The following is a 17,914-nucleotide window of genomic DNA, read 5'->3' on the forward strand; positions in this document are numbered from 1 at the left end:
ATAACGCTTTATAATAATGTGTTTGATACATTAATAATATGTAATTAATTAACTTTATAGACTTTATATTATAAAATTTAATTTTCTTGTCACACTAAGATTAGAAGTGTATGGTTATGCTTTCACTTTTTGGATGTCTCCTTCCAAGCTAAGTTTGGAATTTGTAGACCAAAGGGCTGGCTTGTTTGTGATTTCAAGGCAATGTTTTAAAAATAAATAAATAAATTAATAAATTAATTTTAATTTATATCTTTTGCAATCTTAATAATTATTCATAGAAATTACAAAAAGCAAAAACTTTAGGGCTTTATGCTTTGCTTGCATTTGGTAAGTTAAATATACCACAATTTTACTTTTAAAAAATTACCATTTTCAACGAGCGTTTACTGTCACTTTTGGATAGTTAAATATTTTTTAGTACAGTTTATAATTTATTTACGATAGTTAAATGATACTGGCTCCACGACTAGACTCTAAGCTCTATATTCTTAATGGATGGACTATCATAGTGAAGTCGAACCTAGCAACATTCGGTCTACGGAGTTTAGGAACATCGATTTAATAAAAATTTGTAAGTGAACTTGGAGTAAGATTCGGATTACCTTGTTGATCGAATATCTCAAGACAATAACATTGTTTGAAATTCGAATCACTCCACAAGCAAGATCGATCATGTCTAGCTTGAATGATTCTTGTTGATCAAATATCTCAAGGCAAGAACACTTGCTTGAGATTCGAATCACTCCACAAGCAAGATTGATCATGTGGAGCTTGAATGATTATACATGCAACCTAAACTACATAGAATTGCAAATAAACTTAGCCATTAGCTAAAGAACAGCACAAATGCTTCTTTTACTGTATTTTTTCAATTCCTCCTACAAATACAACATACATGACTTTGTATAGCGTCAAAATGAACTACTAAAGGCATTCCGAGAGTTATAACCTAAAGTAAATTAAAAGTCTTAAAATATATTAATTAAATACAATAAATCTAAATTATTCTAAATTGTAATCCACCCAAAATTTATAACATGAAACTTCATTCTTCTTCAATGTGACATGAATTGAAATATCTTTTGATAATTTCAACAATATTTTCTTCACATCTTCATTGAGGCATATTATATGATTGATGTCTCTTGGTTCATATCAGAACTTAGTATCAGAACGCTTACGAGCTTGATTAAATGAAATTATTTGTTACATGAATAACACATACTTTATCAACAGAACGAAAGTCTAAATATCACGACCCAAGTGAACCAAAACCAACTTATTCAATAAAACATCGATGATGAAGACACGATGACATTATCGAGATCTACCGATTTGTAATTAGTTATAAATTTATTAATATAAGAAATGAGGTGGAAATTTGTGATTGGTCAATGTTTAGCATTAAATAAATTAAATTACTGACGTGCTTTTAAGGAGGCAGCCCCAGCAATCACATGCAGTTTGGAGGTTGTTACAGACATAATGATATAGACTTCTTAAATGGAATTAATATATATATATATATTATTTTATTTTATTCTTTTAATTTATGTCTAAAAATAAAATTATTAAAATTATAATAAAACTGACAAACAGCTAAAAAACAATTTATATAAATGAAGCCGTTGGAAATTCAAAACTTCTCTATTTGGAAGTTTTTAAATTAATTTTTAAATACTTATTATTTATATAGTTTTAATTTTATTGATTTGGATTTTTATTATTTTGAATATTAAAATTTATTGACGAATGAAATAAAAATAAAAATAAAAATAAAAATAAAAATAGTTTACCCAATATAATAATATCTATTTAATTAAATAAATTAATCATCTAAAGTTTTAGTTAAATAATAAACGAGTTATAATACTATTTTCTTTGAATTATTATTATTATTATTATTTAATTTTGAGAAGATATAATATGATATCTGTTAAATTTAAATATTTAATACTCCTAAATTCCAAATTATTGTACAAAAATTGATAAATGTTTTTCTTTTTAAAAAATAAATAAATTAAATTTAATATCTTCTCTGAAAAGCCCAAGTGAGTCCTTTTCAAGGCCCAATAGACAAAAGGCCGGCCCATTTAAATTTTATCACCGTCACAGTTTCAATTTTAATTTAAATTATAACGAATTTAAGCTCGGATGATAATTTAAAATATTTATGAAGGGAAATTACATTTAAAAAATAATGATTATTATTATTATTATTATTTTGTTATTTATTTATTTATTATAATTTAGCCTAAAATTGGATTTCATGTACCCAACATGCTTTGGAAGCAAACATCTAGAAGTAGCATAATACGACGTCGTACGTTTGCCAGGCACACGTGCTTCACGTGCTGGGGCTCAGAGACATGGAAATTAAAATCCGCTGCATTTGCGCACATGGAAGAAAGACGGTCCTCCATAATCACGTCCATCAATTTGGTTCCATCATTTCATTAAGATAGCCGGTCACGATGGATAACAAATATAAAATAAACAAAATTCAACCAATAATATACTGCCACGTAATAAATTAATATATATTTAAAATCGAATTTATAAAAAACGATTCCGTCAAAATCTGAAAGCCAGTCCGGTTTGGTTTCTGCGCCATAATTTTGATTATCTTGCTGAGCAGTCGACAGCGCCTCCCGATCCGACCTGCCATTGATTGATAAGCTAAAGCTTCTGTTTGTACTACACAAAGTGACGACAAAGCTTTCGGATTATCTCTTGAAAGCGGCGTTTATTTCTACTTTTTTAGGTATTTTTTTAGCTTTGAGTTGGCGCTGATTGTTTGCCCAGAAAAGCAACCTTTTCCGGGTTGGAAAGACGCATTTCTTCTTCATTACATACGGATTTTAACATAAACAAATGTTTAATTAGTTTGTTTTTCTTCCCGCAAGATCGTGTTGTTCGAATTTTGTTCCCTAGATTGTTTTGCTTCTTATAAGTTCCGGTGGAAAATGCGGTATATAGAGATTTAAATGATGTTATAGAGACGATTAGTTCATGAAATTTAGTTAGAGGTTCTTGATTGAGTACTTCCAAATATGTCTTCGATTCGTCGGAGAAAGGCGGTGGAAAAAGAACCCAAACTTCCGAAGGATGAAGATGACGGTAAGAAGGACAAGGTCGGCGGAAAAGTAAGGGAAGCTAAGGCAAAAAAAAAGTGGTCGTGTGTGGATAACTGTTGCTGGTTTGTTGGTTGCGTTTGTACGACATGGTGGTTCTTGTTGTTTATGTACAATGCGATGCCTGCATCTTTGCCTCAGTATGTGACAGAGGCAATTACAGGACCATTGCCGGATCCGCCGGGTATCAAATTGAAGAAAGAGGGGTTGATGGTGAAGCACCCTGTGGTGTTTGTGCCGGGGATTGTCACTGGTGGGCTTGAACTTTGGGAAGGCCATGAATGTGCAGAAGGTTTGTTCAGGAAGCGTCTGTGGGGTGGCACATTTGGTGAAGTGTATAAAAGGTATTTGATAAAATGACCCTTCTCTGTACCTTTGGATTGTTAAGTTTTAGTAAATCTTCTACATGAATTAAAGAGTGATATATAGTTTGAGGTTTTAAGATCATTGATGAGTGTTGTGTGATTGATTCTTTAAGAATTCATCTGGATATTAATATTTTCAATGGACTGTTTGATGCTGTGTACATTCATAGAAATTGTTGGTTGGTAAATACGACTAAATTTGGTAGGCTTGTTGAACGTTGTTGATCAAATATTTTAAGATAAGAACACTTGTTTGAGATTCGAATCACTCCACAAGTAAGATCGATCATGTCAAGCTTGAATGATTCTAAACATGCAATCTAAACTACATAGAATTGCAAAGAAACTTAGCTATTGGTTAAGGAGAAGCATAAATGCTCTTTTTACTCCATTTTCCAATTATATCTTACATAGATAACATACATGGCTTTATAGAAAACTCTTAACCTTCCATGAGGCACTGACCATACTTAGCCACTATATAAATTTAATCTATACGTAAATAAAAGCCTAAAAATATATTAAAGAAACACCTAATTATCATCCCCAAACTTTATAACCATCCAAAATAAATGAAACTTGATTATTCTTTAATGAATTGGAACATGTTGTGATAATTTGAACAACATTTCCTTTACATCTATCTTGAAGTTTATCTTGCATGATTGATATCTTGGTTCATTTCATTTTCCCTGGCAGACCTTCGTGTTGGGTAGAGCACATGTCATTGGATAACGAAACTGGATTAGATCCTCCAGGAATCAGGGTCAGGCCTGTCAGTGGGCTTGTTGCTGCTGATTATTTCGCTCCTGGTTATTTTGTGTGGGCAGTCTTGATTGCTAACTTGGCTCGTCTTGGTTACGAGGAAAAAACTATGTATATGGCTGCATATGACTGGAGGATTTCATATCAAAACACAGAGGTAATCATTTGGTGGAATACAATTTCATTGTTGATATAAATGGCATCATTTAGAATTACTAAATGTTTGTAATTGTTGGCTGATTATCTAAATTCTCAAATGATAAAGGTTAGAGATCAATCCCTCAGCAGGATAAAAAGTAACATAGAATTGATGGTTGCTACGAATGGTGGTAAAAAGGCAGTGATAATTCCTCATTCGATGGGTGTTTTATACTTCATGCACTTTATGAAGTGGGTTGAAGCACCAGCGCCAATGGGTGGTGGGGGAGGACCGGACTGGTGTGCTAAACATATAAAAGCAATTATGAATATTGGTGGGCCTTTTCTAGGTGTTCCCAAAGCTGTTGCTGGGCTTTTCTCTGCTGAAGCTAAGGATATTGCATTTGCCAGGTCTGACTCTATCACTTTGATTCCACTGTAGCTGAGTAATTTGACTGTTGTGTGTTGTCTGTGTTTCCATGGTTAAGGAAGAAAATTCCTCTTTCTATTGTAGGCACATGCATCTTGTCCTTGAATTTATAAGCATGGATGTTGTCTAGGGTGAACGGTGAACGTTTTAAATCAATTAACTCAAGTTGTCGATATACGTACTTTTATGCTACAAATCATCAGTTGTAGCAAGTTGTGCAGCAATGTGTAACATCCCAAACCCACTGTTAGTAGATATTGTCCGCTTTAGCTCGTTACGTATCGTCGTCAGCCTCACGGTTTTTAAAACGCGTCTACTTTGGAGAGCTTTCCACACATGTTCTTCTCTCCAACCGATGTGGGATCTCACAATCCACCCCCCTTGAGGGCCCAACCGTCCTTGCTGGCACACTGCTCGGTGTCTGGCTCTGATACCATTTGCAATAGCCAAGTCTACCGCTAGCAGATATTGTCCGTTTTGGCCCGTTACGTATCGTTGTCAGCCTCACGGTTTTTAAAATGCGTCTACTAGGGAGAGGTTTCTACACCCTTATAAGGAATGTTTCGTTCCCTCTCCAACTGATGTGGGATCTAACAATCCACCCCCTTAGGGGCCCAGCCGTCCTCGCTAGCACACTGCTCGGTGTTTGGCTCTGATACCATTTGTTACATCCCAAACCCACTGCTAGTCGATATTATCCGCTTTGGCCCGTTACGTATCACCGTCAACCTCACAGATTTTAAAACGCATTTACTAAGAAGAGGTTTCCACACCCTTATAAGGAATGTTTCATTCCCCTTTCCAGCCGATATAGGATCTCACACAATGTCAGAGCATCCCTTTCTCTATACCAATAGTTTTAAGGCTCTAATTCTCAGCTTGTTGATTCTCCAAGTCTGCCTGGATGAACATCAAGTCACACTCATTTCCAATGTTGTTAAAAAGCTTTCACTTTTTTGGATCATGTATGTAGTTTCAAGGCTGCTCTGTAAACCAAAATGCGAACAGCTTTTAATTTCTGTGGGTTCACTTCATTGACAATAGCTTTGTTTGATATCAATCTACAAACATTGAGTCCATACGTTTTTGTTGACTCAAAGAGTTCACATCTCTTGCTTCCCATAATGCAGGGGCATTGCGCCGGTTTTCTTGGACAATGATCTATTTCGCATTCAAACATTGCAGCATGTAATGAAGATGACTCGTACATGGGATTCAACCATGTCAATGATACCCAAAGGAGGGGATATTATATGGGGTGGCCTTGATTGGTCACCTGAAGATGACCATGTTCCCAGCAAAAGAAAGCTAAAAAGCGATGATACGCACAATGGTGATGGAGATACTTCTTCAAAGAAAGTTCACTATGGAAGGATGATATCATTTGGGAAAGACATAGCAGAGGCAGATTCATCTGAGATCGAGAGGATTGAGTTTTTGGTAAACCTCTTTTCTTTAGCATAATAATTTTTACTTTTATTGTATTCTACAACAAGAGCGAGGACAAATGTTACAAATGGTATTAGAGCCAGACACCGAGCGGTGTGTTAGTGAGGAAGGTTGGCCCTCAAGGGAGGTGAAGTGTGAGATCCCACATCGGTCGAAGAGGGGAGCGAAGCATTCCTTATAAGAGTGTGGAAACCTCTCCCTACCAGACGCGTTTTAAAATCGTGAAGCCTCACGATTTGTAAAACTTGTCCTACTAGGGAGAGGTTTCCACACCCTTATAAAGAATGTTTTGTTCCCCCATAATAATTTTCTGTAGCATAATAATTTTTACTTTTATTAATCAATCCTTTGGTAAAGCAAGCTTGCTATCTCCTTGTATTGGTGCATGAAAAACGAACCCAAATCAGTTGCCTTGATGATTTTCTTCAAGGAAGTCTTATGTTGTTCATCTTATTATCGTGTAGGATGCTATCAAGGGTCATAATGTTGCAAATACTACTTGCCACGACGTTTGGACTGAATACCATGACATGGGAATTGAGGGTATTAGAGCAATCTCAGATTACAAAGTTTATACAGCCGGATCTATGATAGATTTACTTCATTATGTTGCCCCACAATCAATGGAACGTGGGAGTGCCCATTTCTCTTATGGGATTGCTGACAACCTTGATGATCCAAAATATAACCACTACAAATATTGGTCGAATCCATTGGAGACGAGGTGCGAATTTCTTATCGTTCTTGATTTTACTCGAATATATAGATTTTAATCTTTGCCCCAAGGGGTGGCCCCCTTGCCTTGGACTCTCTAGGTCATACCTACTTAGAGGTTTGAAGTTCGAACCTTCAAGTGAGCTTAATACCAATAACTCTTGATACCTCCCAAGGCCGAGCCTTGGGATGGGTATGGGTGTGCCCCCGGATATAGGAGAGCAAAGCTTTGAATTCTGGTTTTCATAAAAAAGAAAATATATATAGATAGATTTAGGTTTCATAACTATCAGACATTTCTAATACATAACATTTGAAGAAAAAAGGGAAGAAAAAAGGGCGAAGATGTGGGGTGTAACTACTCAAACCTACCGTTAACAGATATTGTCCTCTTTGGGCTTTTCCTTTTGAGCTTTCCCTCAAAGTTTTTAAAACGTGTTACTAGGGAGAGATTTCCACACCTGTATAAAGAATGTTTCATTCCCCTCTCCAGCAAGACGTGGGATCTCACAATCCACCCCCTTCAAGGCACAACGCTCTAGCGTCCTTGCTGGCACATCGGACAATGTGCCAGTAAAGATACTAGCCTCCAAGGGGGGGTTTCCTTAGAAGGGTGTGACCTCTCCCTAGCAGCAGACGCATTTTAAAACCGTGAGGTTGATGGCGATACATACCGGACCAAAACAGACAATATCTACTAGCGGTGGGCTTTGACCATTACATGAGGAGCAAGGAAGGAACTTAATTAAAGGAGAAATCATGGGAGGAGATTGGATTGATGTGTTTGATCTATAAGAAAGAATCTTTATCCAGTCTTATGTTATATTAAACTTTTGTACAATATCAAACTGCCCTGCAGATTGCCAAATGCTCCGGACATGGAGATCTTTTCTTTATATGGAGTTGGAATACCAACCGAAAGAGCTTACGTTTACAAGCTATCTCCTGCTGCCGAATGCTACATTCCATTCCAGATTGATACTGCAGCTAACGATGGTGATCACAATGGCTGTCTGAAGGACGGAGTCTACACCGTCGACGGAGACGAAACCGTGCCCGTTCTAAGCGCCGGTTACATGTGCGCGAAAGGCTGGCGGGGGAAAACCAGGTATAATCCTTCAGGAATCCGAACGTACGTTAGAGAGTATAATCATTCTCCCCCATCAAACTTGCTAGAAGGACGGGGCACGCAGAGCGGCGCTCACGTCGATATCATGGGAAACTTTGCGTTGATCGAAGATATAATTCGAGTAGCAGCCGGGGCGGAAGGGGAAGATTTAGGAGGTGATCAAGTCTATTCTGGTATCTTTAAATGGTCAGAGAAGATCAAATTGGGTCTGTGATATATGTTCTTCTGATATCATAATAGCAAATTCAGCATACAAAAACTACGGTATTTTAGGACTCGATTGATTTTCACCAGAAATGGTTGAACCCCAAATTTTAGCATTCACCATTAGACATTAGAATTATTATATCTTGATGTATAAATATAAATTATTGAAACAAAAGCTTGAGATTGTAAATTTTACATTTTCTGTAATTTTTTTAATATTTAATTGTAATTATTTACCATTATTTGCGTATGTTTTATTTTATGCATGAATGTGTGTCTATATACATATAGATACACATACATTATTAGAGAGAAATTCGTTCAAGAAACAAAATGATAAAGCAAAAATGATAAAGCAATCTTAATCTTCAGTTGAAATTAACGACGGATCAACAAAGAGATGAAACTAGAATTAGATTTTCTCTTACGATCAAAGATCTAGAAACATTAGATTAGATTTCCTCTTACGATCAAAGATCTAGAAACATTAGAATTAGATTTCCTCCTATGATCAAAGATCTAGAAACATTATATGAAATTCGGATCAACCAAGAGATAAAGCTACATTATATGAAATTCGAATCAACCAAGAGATAAAGCTAGAATTAGATTTCCTCTTACGATCAAGATCAGAATTAGATTTCCGCATACGATCAAAGATCTAGAAACATTATATGAAATTCAGATCAACCAAGAGATGAAACATTATATGAAATTCGGATCAACCAAGAGATGAAGCTAGAATTAGATTTGATCGTTCTAGACGTAAGATGATAAATCTAGAATTAGATTTCCTCCCAGGCATGAAAGATCTAGGAGTAAGATGATAAAGTCCTCAGGCCATCAAAGATCTAGAAGTAAGATTCTGTTTCCTCGGTAAGATTTTGAACCTTGTTCTAATTTTATAGTAAGATTTTGAACCTTGAATTAGATTTCCTCCTACCATACTAGAAATAAGATTTTGAACTTGTTCTAAATTTTGAATATGGTTCTAAATTTTGAACAAGGAAAACGTTTGATCTCAATTTCATTCATTTTCAATTTTATTCATCTACGAATCTAATTTTCAATTTCATTCATCTACCAATCTAATTTTTACCTAATAATTTCAATTTGTGGTATTTATTTATAGTCGTTTGTGGCCATGATTTAATCCTGATCCCTTAAATCTCCACAAAATCAACCATTACAAAATTTATGAAATTGAAAATAATAAAGTTTTCGGCCGATATTTTTGAATAATCAGTTTTCTGGTGATATATTTGAGTGGAGGAGATAAACTTAAATTTATTGGACTTTGCAATAAAGTTTTCTGTTGATATTTTATTTTTAAATAATAAAGTTTTCTGTTGATATTTTTGAATAATAAAGTTTTCCGTTGATATATTTGAGGGGTTAAGGAGATAGACTTGAAATCTATTGGGCTCTGCTGTCTAAGTTTGAATCTGACATTTTTGAATCTTCTCGACATTTTTAATGGTATAATAGGTCCAATTAGAACATTTGAAACGTCATTCTTATCACAAAATAAGGATTTCACGGTCGAAAATATTGTTTCATCATCGACTTTAAAGTTTGGCTCGACCGCCAATAATTTTTTTAATGGACTAAAGTTTAATATTTTAGGACAAAAAAAAAAAATAGTATTTGGATATTTTGTTGCATTTTATTATTTTTATAATATATATACACACACGTACAAACAAATCACGTGAGAAATTTATAATATTTTATTCACACTAAAAAAATGATTATATATTCTAATATATATATATTATAACATTTTAATCTTGCCATACGAGCATAGTCAACGGTAGTTGACTTGCATTGTTTTTTAAATACTAAAAATCTAAAATTGAAAAAAAAAAAAACTTGGGATATTTGTGAAAAGAAATAACTAATTGGGAGGAATTTAAAAAAAAAAATACAAAATTGGTAATTCGACCTTAAAAATAATTTAATTTAATTTAATTTAATTTAATTTAATTTTTGTTAAGATTCAGCCGAATTGAAAATATATTTTGAATTTGAATAAAATTTGAATATTATTATTTTAGAAAAAGGCGTTTGGATCCGAAATACGGATATACAGAGAGATAATCCGACTTTGCCCTTCAACAAATTCAAATTTCTCTGTTCACGATCGATAACCATATATATATATATATATATATATATATATATGTATGTATGATCATTTTGCAGATTGAGATTTTTGATTTTGGAATCTCTCTCTCTCTCTTTGTTTAGGTAATCTGCAGTTTTTTCGTTTCGCTTTTGACTCTTTCGTCTCCGGAAGCCGCAGGGACGAGCAAGAAGAAACGGTCATGGATGGAGGTGGCGCAGTGCACAATCGCTCAGTCGAAGATGTTTTCAGTGATTTTAGGGGCCGAAGAAACGGCGTCATCAAAGCTCTCACCGTAGGTATTATTCTTTTCCTTTTTCTCGTTGTTGACTCTTTCTATGAGACGGAAAGAAACCAGCCGTGGTGGTAATTCATTGTATGTTTTTGCTGTTTTAATGGCTTTAGTACGTAATTTATGTCCTTCACCTTGCGTTTCGGAGTGGATTGTTTTCACCTTCGTTGTTTTTGGTTGATTTTTGCGTTCTTGTTTGTGACGTTTTCGTTTGGTTTTTTGAGAGAAAACGAGGATAGAAGAAAATGTGTTCTCGAATGCGCTACTCTTGGTTTACATGACTGTCGTGAGATTTTGAGTCTCAGTCTAGTTTTCGCCGTATAAGCGTTGAATTGAATTATGAATTCTTCTCCTGAATGCGGATCATTTTTTTTTTTTTTGGTCAAGTTGTGTACATGCATGGCCGTCTACAGACGGTAAGAGATAAGAGAGAGTATAGGAATTGTAGCCAGAGAGCTCTCTTCCTTTGCCTGCATTTTAAAAATTGTTGCCACTACTCTCTGCAACAATTCTGGTGCTTTGGCAAGGCTGCAAATCCTACAAGTATACGTTCCTATAAGTTTGTTGATGACTTTTGTATCAAACGACTAATTTTTTGTTGGAATGAAGTACTTGATAAATGTAGAATGAAAACTTATCTTGTTCAGGTGGTCGAGAGGTCTTTATTTGGTTTTATCTTATCCATATTTTGTGTCTTGCTGATTTTCTTGTTCAAGAAGGGCAAAGGGTGGACGCTTTATTTCTATAACTTTGATTGGGAGCTAGGAGCGGTTGGTTGTTTGGACCTTGGCTTTTGGTTACATTTGGGAGTTGTGAATATCTAATTCTCTTCAGTTTTATCATTGCAGATGTTGAAGAATTCTATCAACAATGTGATCCTGGTACAGTCCTAAATCTCTGTTTGCTTCTTCTTATCTAAGCCACGAATTTATTGTGTATGAAGTTGAATTGTGTCTCCTTGTTATCTGCAATGTCAGCTTTTGTCCCCATCCCCATTCGTTTGATTTAATATGCATTCAATTCGTCCATTTTTCTTTGGTTAAGTTCTAGATTTTACGTTCTTGGTCTTTTGTTTAGAACATCCTTTCTAGCTAATTAATTTATAACGGTTATTTGGTGCTTACAGATAAGGAAAATCTATGCTTGTATGGATTTCCAAATGAAGTATGGGAAGTTAATTTACCTGCAGAAGAAGTTCCTCCAGAACTTCCAGAGCCGGCGTTGGGTATTAATTTTGCAAGAGATGGCATGCAAGAAAGGGATTGGTTGGCTTTGGTTGCTGTCCATAGTGACTCTTGGTTGCTCTCTGTTGCCTACTATTTTGGTGCGAGATTTGGATTTGATAAAGCTGATAGGTACTTCGATTTTGAATTTTGTTCATATAGGAGGAGTCCTTTCAACAACCATGATGGATGATCTTGCTATAAAATGTTTTGCCTTGTTCTTCGATGCAGGAGGCGGCTTTTCAATATGATCAATGATTTGCCAACTGTATTTGAAGTAGTTACAGGTCTTGCGAAGAAACAAGTCAAGGAAAAGTCATCAAGTGCGAATGGTAGCAAATCCAAGTCGAGCCTTAAAACGGTATGTGGATAGGTCTTCAGTTTTCAGTTGGTTGATAGATTTCCCTAGTGGTACTCTATTTCTGAATGCAATCTTTTTGATTTCGTATCTGTACCAAACGATGTAGCTTAGATACTTCCCCACCCGCTTCGACATATAGAAAAAGAATTGAGCTGGGGCAATGATGTTAGTTATGATAGGTCTTCAGTTTTCAGTTGGTTGATAGATTTCCCTAGTGGTACTCTATTTCTGAATGCAATCTTTTTGATTTCGTATCTGTACCAAACGATGTAGCTTAGATACTTCCCCACCCGCTTCGACATATAGAAAAATAATTGAGCTGGGGCAATGATATTAGTTATGATAATGCTTATCGCTCCGTTGGACAGTCTCCAATCCTTCAGTTTGTCAACTGTCTTAATTTGTGATCAATTTAGTTCATGCCTGTACCTGGGGCTCACCATTTCCCCTCCACCTAGTCAACGTAGAAACCCGAAACCGAGCAAGGATGAAAGATACCCTATAGCTTACTTATTGGCGTGATGCAATTTACACGATCGATTGCTTGTATGATTTCTTTGTATGTTTGAACTGTTTTCAGAGGGAAACTGAAACGCAAGGAGTGTATGTGAGGCAGCCGGTGGCAAGGGAAGACGTAGAGGCGTTGTACGAAGAAGACGAAGATGAGCACGGCGACACCTTGTGTGGGGCGTGTGGTGAGAATTATGCAACAGATGAGTTTTGGATTTGCTGTGATATCTGTGAGAAATGGTTCCATGGAAAGTGTGTTAGAATAACTCCTGCAAAAGCCGTGCACATTAATCAGTACAAATGCCCATCCTGCAGCAGCAGCAAAAGAAGCCGCATTTAAACAATGGGAAAGGAAATTTGTGTTTTGATAATGGAATCACAGGGCAAATGCTCTGTTGGCTTTTAAAGCACATTTCAGGGTTTTTCCAGTTTTCTGCCTTCTCAGTTTCTATGTAAAGTCAATATTTCTATAGTCTTTTAGATTGCCTCTTAGTCTTTCCTTTTAATGCTTCGTAGTTATAAGTACTCGGTGCTTAGGAGATTGGTTTTTTTTTTTTTTTTTTTTTTTTTCATCATTGATTTGAGATATTGATAAGGTGAATACCCAGTCTATTCAATGCTAGCATAATGAGTACATAACTCACCAGTATANTGGTAGATAAGATATGTCTCACAAGCACAAGGGCTATAGCTCAGTTAGTAGAGCACCACGTTTACATGCACNCATAGCTCATCAGTATTTCTTTATATGTAATTCTCGTACTTATAATTCGAACATAACTCATCAGTATTTGTTTAGATTCAAATTCTCGTACTCAATACCATTAGATTCAAATTCTCGTACTCAATACCNTGCCCCATTTAGGCACTAAAAAAAATCCATCATTGATTTGAGATATTGATAAGGTGAATACCCAGTCTATTCAATGCTAGGCATAATGAGTACATAACTCACCAGTATTNCAATATTTCTTTAGATTGTAATTCTCATACTTATAACTGAAGCATAACTCATCAGTATTTGTTTAGATTCAAATTTTCGAACTCACGACTAACTTGATAAGATATGTATCACAAGCACAAGGGCTATAGCTCAATTGGTAGATAAGATATGTCTCACAAGCACAAGGGCTATAGCTCAGTTAGTAGAGCACCACGTTTACATGCACGCCAATGTTTTTCAGAGAAGTACATCATGTAATAAAAAAGGTTGATCTTATTGAGAAATATTACTTTTAGGGAACAAAATAAGAGAATGATAAAAGAAAGGTTCGTCCGAATCGTGCCCCATTTAGGCACTAAAAAAAAATCCATCATTGATTTCAGATATTGATAAGGTGAATACCCAGTCTATTCAATGCTAGGCATAATGAGTACATAACTCACCAGTATTTCTTTAGATTGTAATTCTCGTACTAATAATCCGAGCATAACTCATCAGTACTTATAATCCGAGCATAACTCATCAGTATTTGTTTAGATTCGAATTCTCTTTAAATTCGAATGCTCGTACTCATGGCTAACTTGAGCATAGTTCATCAGTGTTTCTTTAGACTCGACTTAGCATAGTTCATCAATGTTTCTTTAGATTCGAATTCTCATATTCACGGCTAATCTGAGCATAACTCATTAGCGTTTCTTTAGATTCAAAATCTCGTACTCACGGCTAACTTGCGATTCAAATTCTCGGAATAGCCCACCATGCCCAAAACTAGAAACTTCTAACCCAGGGTCCCACTCCACCATTATGATTTCAATTATCATTAACAACCCAATAAGGTATAGGCCCACTTATATAATACATGAATGTCTTTTCTGGTCGTTATGATTAATGTTGTTGAAATCTTCATTTATACAACAACAACCTCTTAATTCATCTGGATAATCTCCAGTTCTTCAATTTTTCCTTTGAAAATCCATGAAAAAAACTCTAAAAACATATACATAGTGGCGGAAAATGGAAGAAAAAAGCTACCAATTTTACAGCAAGTAATTATTTCTATACATTTTATATATGAACATTGCCATACCTTGCATTACATCAACAAAAAGGAGAATTATCAGAAACAGTTCCAGAAAATGCATGATCNCGGTCGGAGATGAAGAAGGGAAACCGGATGAGCGTGGAAAGAGAAGCAAGGCAAAGATAAAGGAGGAGGAAAAGATGACTGACACGTGGCGGTATTGGATTAGGAAAAATGGCTTGCTTTGCTTCTTTAGGGTTTTCCATCTTTGTTGGGCCGCAAGGCGGCGGGNTCATCATCATCATCTTCCTGCTGTTTGTTTGTTCAGCTTGTTAATCCCTCTCGATTCTTGGTTGATAGCCGTTTCAAGAACTCATATGTAGTGATCATTGTTGTTGCAGACATCGACATCGACGCGCATCGCGGCGCCAACCCTCGGTAGCACGCCGTCCACCCGCCTTCCCTCACCAGATTTCTCAATGTCTGTCCAATTGTTGGCCCTCGTCTACCATTCTCATCCCCATCCAAAACTTGCAATCTCGTCTTGATTGTATCGAGCGGCATTGTTATCAGAGCCGAGATACTCCCTGCCATTGCTGCGCTCGCGCCCTGTACTGCGATCACCGTCTTGGAATCCGGTCTGTAAACGTTTGAACTTCCATTTTCATTGCCTTCATCAAGCTTCTTTGAGTAATAGCATCCAATTCCACCCCATACTAACCGCTGTGCTACATAATAAGAAGCCCACCACACTGCATTCGACGGTGCGTATGTCAAAATCGATATCCCGAAACCTCGGTAGAGACCTCGGAGACCATCGGCATTGAGGATCTTACGGAATGCATCGACTCCATTGATGTAACGAGTCGAGGAAGGATTAGGATTGTTGAAATGAGTTTGAACCATGAGTCTCTGACTCACAACATCAACAGGAGTCCACACAAGCTGAGCAGCCATTGCAGCACTCAATCCAGCAGCTGCATTAGCAATGGTAGCGGCAGTGGCCTCTGGAAATCCGACTCTAACAGTGGCAGTCCCTACATAGCTCTTAGTAAACTCAAGAGCTCCCATGTACAGAGCCCTAGCCGGGATAGTCCCCATCAGAGAAGTCCCGAATCCACGGTAGAGAGCTCGGAAACCTTCGTGCCGGACAAGGTGGAAGGCGGTTCTGATGCAAGAAAGCTGCGAATGAGCGACCTGTTGTCGAGTTTTCAACACTACCATAGGGTAAAGAGACGCAGAAACACCTGAAAACAACGCCGCACCGAGAAAGAAGAATTTGGATTTATCGAGCATTTGCCAATCGATTTCGGCCGGAATATGAATCTCCTGCGGCGATTCTTCCTCCGCCGCTNATAAAAAAAAAAAAAAAAAAAAACCAGAAACAGAACGGAAAATGAACGATCGAGATTTTTCTAAACTTCAAAGCTCAAATCTCCGGCGCCAGTTCTTCAGTCTACAACCGAATCTAGAAAACGTGTGACGAAGAAGATGAAGGTAAACTGTACAAAAATTTCGATTAATATACAAATTTGACAGAGACGGATCTTGAATTATTCAATTCGGAAGAGTTTTTTTCCTCTTGTGGAACCAGGTTTTCGATGGAATACAGTCGATGACGTATTGTTCCACCATTTCCAGGTGAAACGAAAACATCCACAGCAGAAGAATTTTGTCGCGAACCAGAGGAATTGAGATTGAATGTAAGAGGGAATTTTAGGGCTCCGATTGGGTGGCAATGGCGGTCGGAGATGAAGAAGGGAAACCGGATGAGCGTGGAAAGAGGAGTGAGGCAAAGATAAAAGGAGGAAAAGATGACTGACACGTGGCGGTATTGGATTAGAAAAAATGGCTTGCTTTGCTTCTTTAGGGTTTTCCATCTTTGTTGGGCCGCAAGGCGGCGGATCGTTCGAACTAATGAGTGACGTGTAAACCCTATCCATCGAGACCGTATTTCCGGGTTTTATCCTCTGCGGCGCATGTACTTGAAACTCCACCAATCATATTTGATTGTTTTACAAGTTTTTTTTTTCTCTCTCCTTATCATTAAAGCTTTTACAAATCATATATTTCACCAATATCACTTTCATCATTAGTAGAGCTAGACGGGGTCAAGAAGGTAGCCTATAACTAGCTCGTTGGTTTCATGCGCATAGTTCGCTACATCTTAGTCGATCTTAAATTCTTCACCATTGAAGTCAAGAAACCGACATTGTTGCTACTTTTCAATGGTGTTACTATCTAGATACTATCTAGATCTTTCTCACTTTTGTTGTTGCTAGTAATGTTAGGCAAGGGAAATACAAGAGTTTGTTTTTGTGTGGGTTTTACGACAATGATCACCTGATATGGAGCAATTTGGTTAACGTTTTTTTTTTTATAGAATAATGGTTTGAAAATCTCTCCATCGTAGACGCATTTTATAAACTTTGAGGGGAAGCTCGAGAGGAAAAATCCATAGAGGACAATATCTACTAGCGGTGGGCTTAGGCTATTACAAATGGTATCAAAGTCAGACACTGGGCAATTTGCCAGCGAGGAGGTTGACCCCCATGGGAGTAGACACGAGACAATGTGCCCAGCGTCCCTAATGGAGGATGGATTGGGGGATCCCACATTAATTGGAGAAGGGAACGAGTGCTAGCGAAAACGCTAGGTCCTGAAGGGGGTGGATTGTAAAATCCCATATCGATTGGGGAGGAGAAAGAAACATTCTTTATAAAGATGTGGAAACCTCTCTCTAGCAAAACGCGTTTTAAAAACCTTGAGGGGAAGCTCGAGAGAAAACCTAAAGATGACAATATCTGCTAGTGGTGAACTTAGACTATTATAAATGGTATCAGAGTCAAGACACTGGGCAATATGCCAGTGAGGAGGTTGACCCCCAAGGGAGTAGGCACAAGGCAGTGTACCCAGCGTCCCTGATGGGGTGGATTGGAGGATCCCACATCGATGGGAGAAGGGAACGAGTGTCAGCGAAGACGCTAGTCCCTAAAGGGGGTGGACTATGAAATCCCAAATCGGTTGGAGAGGAGAAAGAAACATTTTTATAAGGGTGTGAAGAAACCTCTCCTTAGCAGAAGCGTTTTAAAAACCTTGAGGGAAAGC

The 17,914-nt window shown here is 36.9% G+C and overlaps 3 protein-coding genes across 3 annotated transcripts; 2 read left to right on the forward strand and 1 right to left on the reverse strand.

Annotated features, from left to right (window-relative positions):
- The first annotated feature begins 2,593 nt into the window (after positions 1 to 2,593).
- LOC111807354 (phospholipid:diacylglycerol acyltransferase 1-like) lies at positions 2,594 to 8,464 on the forward strand. The gene is made up of 6 exons (XM_023693051.1): positions 2,594 to 3,478; positions 4,199 to 4,421; positions 4,530 to 4,813; positions 5,963 to 6,272; positions 6,746 to 7,005; positions 7,855 to 8,464. Exons 1-6 carry the CDS (start codon positions 3,054 to 3,056, stop codon positions 8,336 to 8,338), a joined length of 1,986 nt encoding a protein of 661 aa, XP_023548819.1. The 5' UTR covers positions 2,594 to 3,053; the 3' UTR covers positions 8,339 to 8,464.
- Positions 8,465 to 10,528: 2,064 nt separating this feature from the next.
- LOC111807391 (PHD finger protein ALFIN-LIKE 3-like) lies at positions 10,529 to 13,385 on the forward strand. The gene is made up of 5 exons (XM_023693103.1): positions 10,529 to 10,755; positions 11,597 to 11,629; positions 11,875 to 12,103; positions 12,203 to 12,332; positions 12,913 to 13,385. Exons 1-5 carry the CDS (start codon positions 10,659 to 10,661, stop codon positions 13,180 to 13,182), a joined length of 759 nt encoding a protein of 252 aa, XP_023548871.1. The 5' UTR covers positions 10,529 to 10,658; the 3' UTR covers positions 13,183 to 13,385.
- Positions 13,386 to 14,710: 1,325 nt separating this feature from the next.
- Positions 14,711 to 16,160, reverse strand: LOC111807522 (solute carrier family 25 member 44-like). The gene is made up of 2 exons (XM_023693269.1): positions 15,101 to 16,160; positions 14,711 to 14,931 (listed from the first exon to the last, which is right to left on the reverse strand). Exon 1 carries the CDS (start codon positions 16,100 to 16,102, stop codon positions 15,131 to 15,133), a length of 972 nt encoding a protein of 323 aa, XP_023549037.1. The 5' UTR covers positions 16,103 to 16,160; the 3' UTR covers positions 14,711 to 14,931; positions 15,101 to 15,130.
- Positions 16,161 to 17,914: the final 1,754 nt, after the last annotated feature.

Source organism: Cucurbita pepo, chromosome LG12 (assembly GCF_002806865.2).
Source record: "Cucurbita pepo subsp. pepo cultivar mu-cu-16 chromosome LG12, ASM280686v2, whole genome shotgun sequence".
NCBI classification, from domain to species: domain Eukaryota; kingdom Viridiplantae; phylum Streptophyta; class Magnoliopsida; order Cucurbitales; family Cucurbitaceae; genus Cucurbita; species Cucurbita pepo.

Excerpts from the sequence above, each read along its gene's own strand:
- LOC111807522 (XM_023693269.1), bottom strand. The coding sequence starts at position 16,102 with ATGCTCGATAAATCCAAATTCTTCTTTCTCGGTGCGGCGTTGTTTTCA.
- LOC111807354 (XM_023693051.1), top strand. The coding sequence starts at position 3,054 with ATGTCTTCGATTCGTCGGAGAAAGGCGGTGGAAAAAGAACCCAAACTT. Across the intron at positions 4,422-4,529 it reads TTTCATATCAAAACACAGAG|GTTAGAGATCAATCCCTCAG; the intron begins GTAATCATTTGG and ends CAAATGATAAAG. Across the intron at positions 4,814-5,962 it reads AAGGATATTGCATTTGCCAG|GGGCATTGCGCCGGTTTTCT; the intron begins GTCTGACTCTAT and ends CCCATAATGCAG.
- LOC111807391 (XM_023693103.1), top strand. The coding sequence starts at position 10,659 with ATGGATGGAGGTGGCGCAGTGCACAATCGCTCAGTCGAAGATGTTTTC. Across the intron at positions 11,630-11,874 it reads CTATCAACAATGTGATCCTG|ATAAGGAAAATCTATGCTTG; the intron begins GTACAGTCCTAA and ends TGGTGCTTACAG. Across the intron at positions 12,104-12,202 it reads GGATTTGATAAAGCTGATAG|GAGGCGGCTTTTCAATATGA; the intron begins GTACTTCGATTT and ends TCTTCGATGCAG.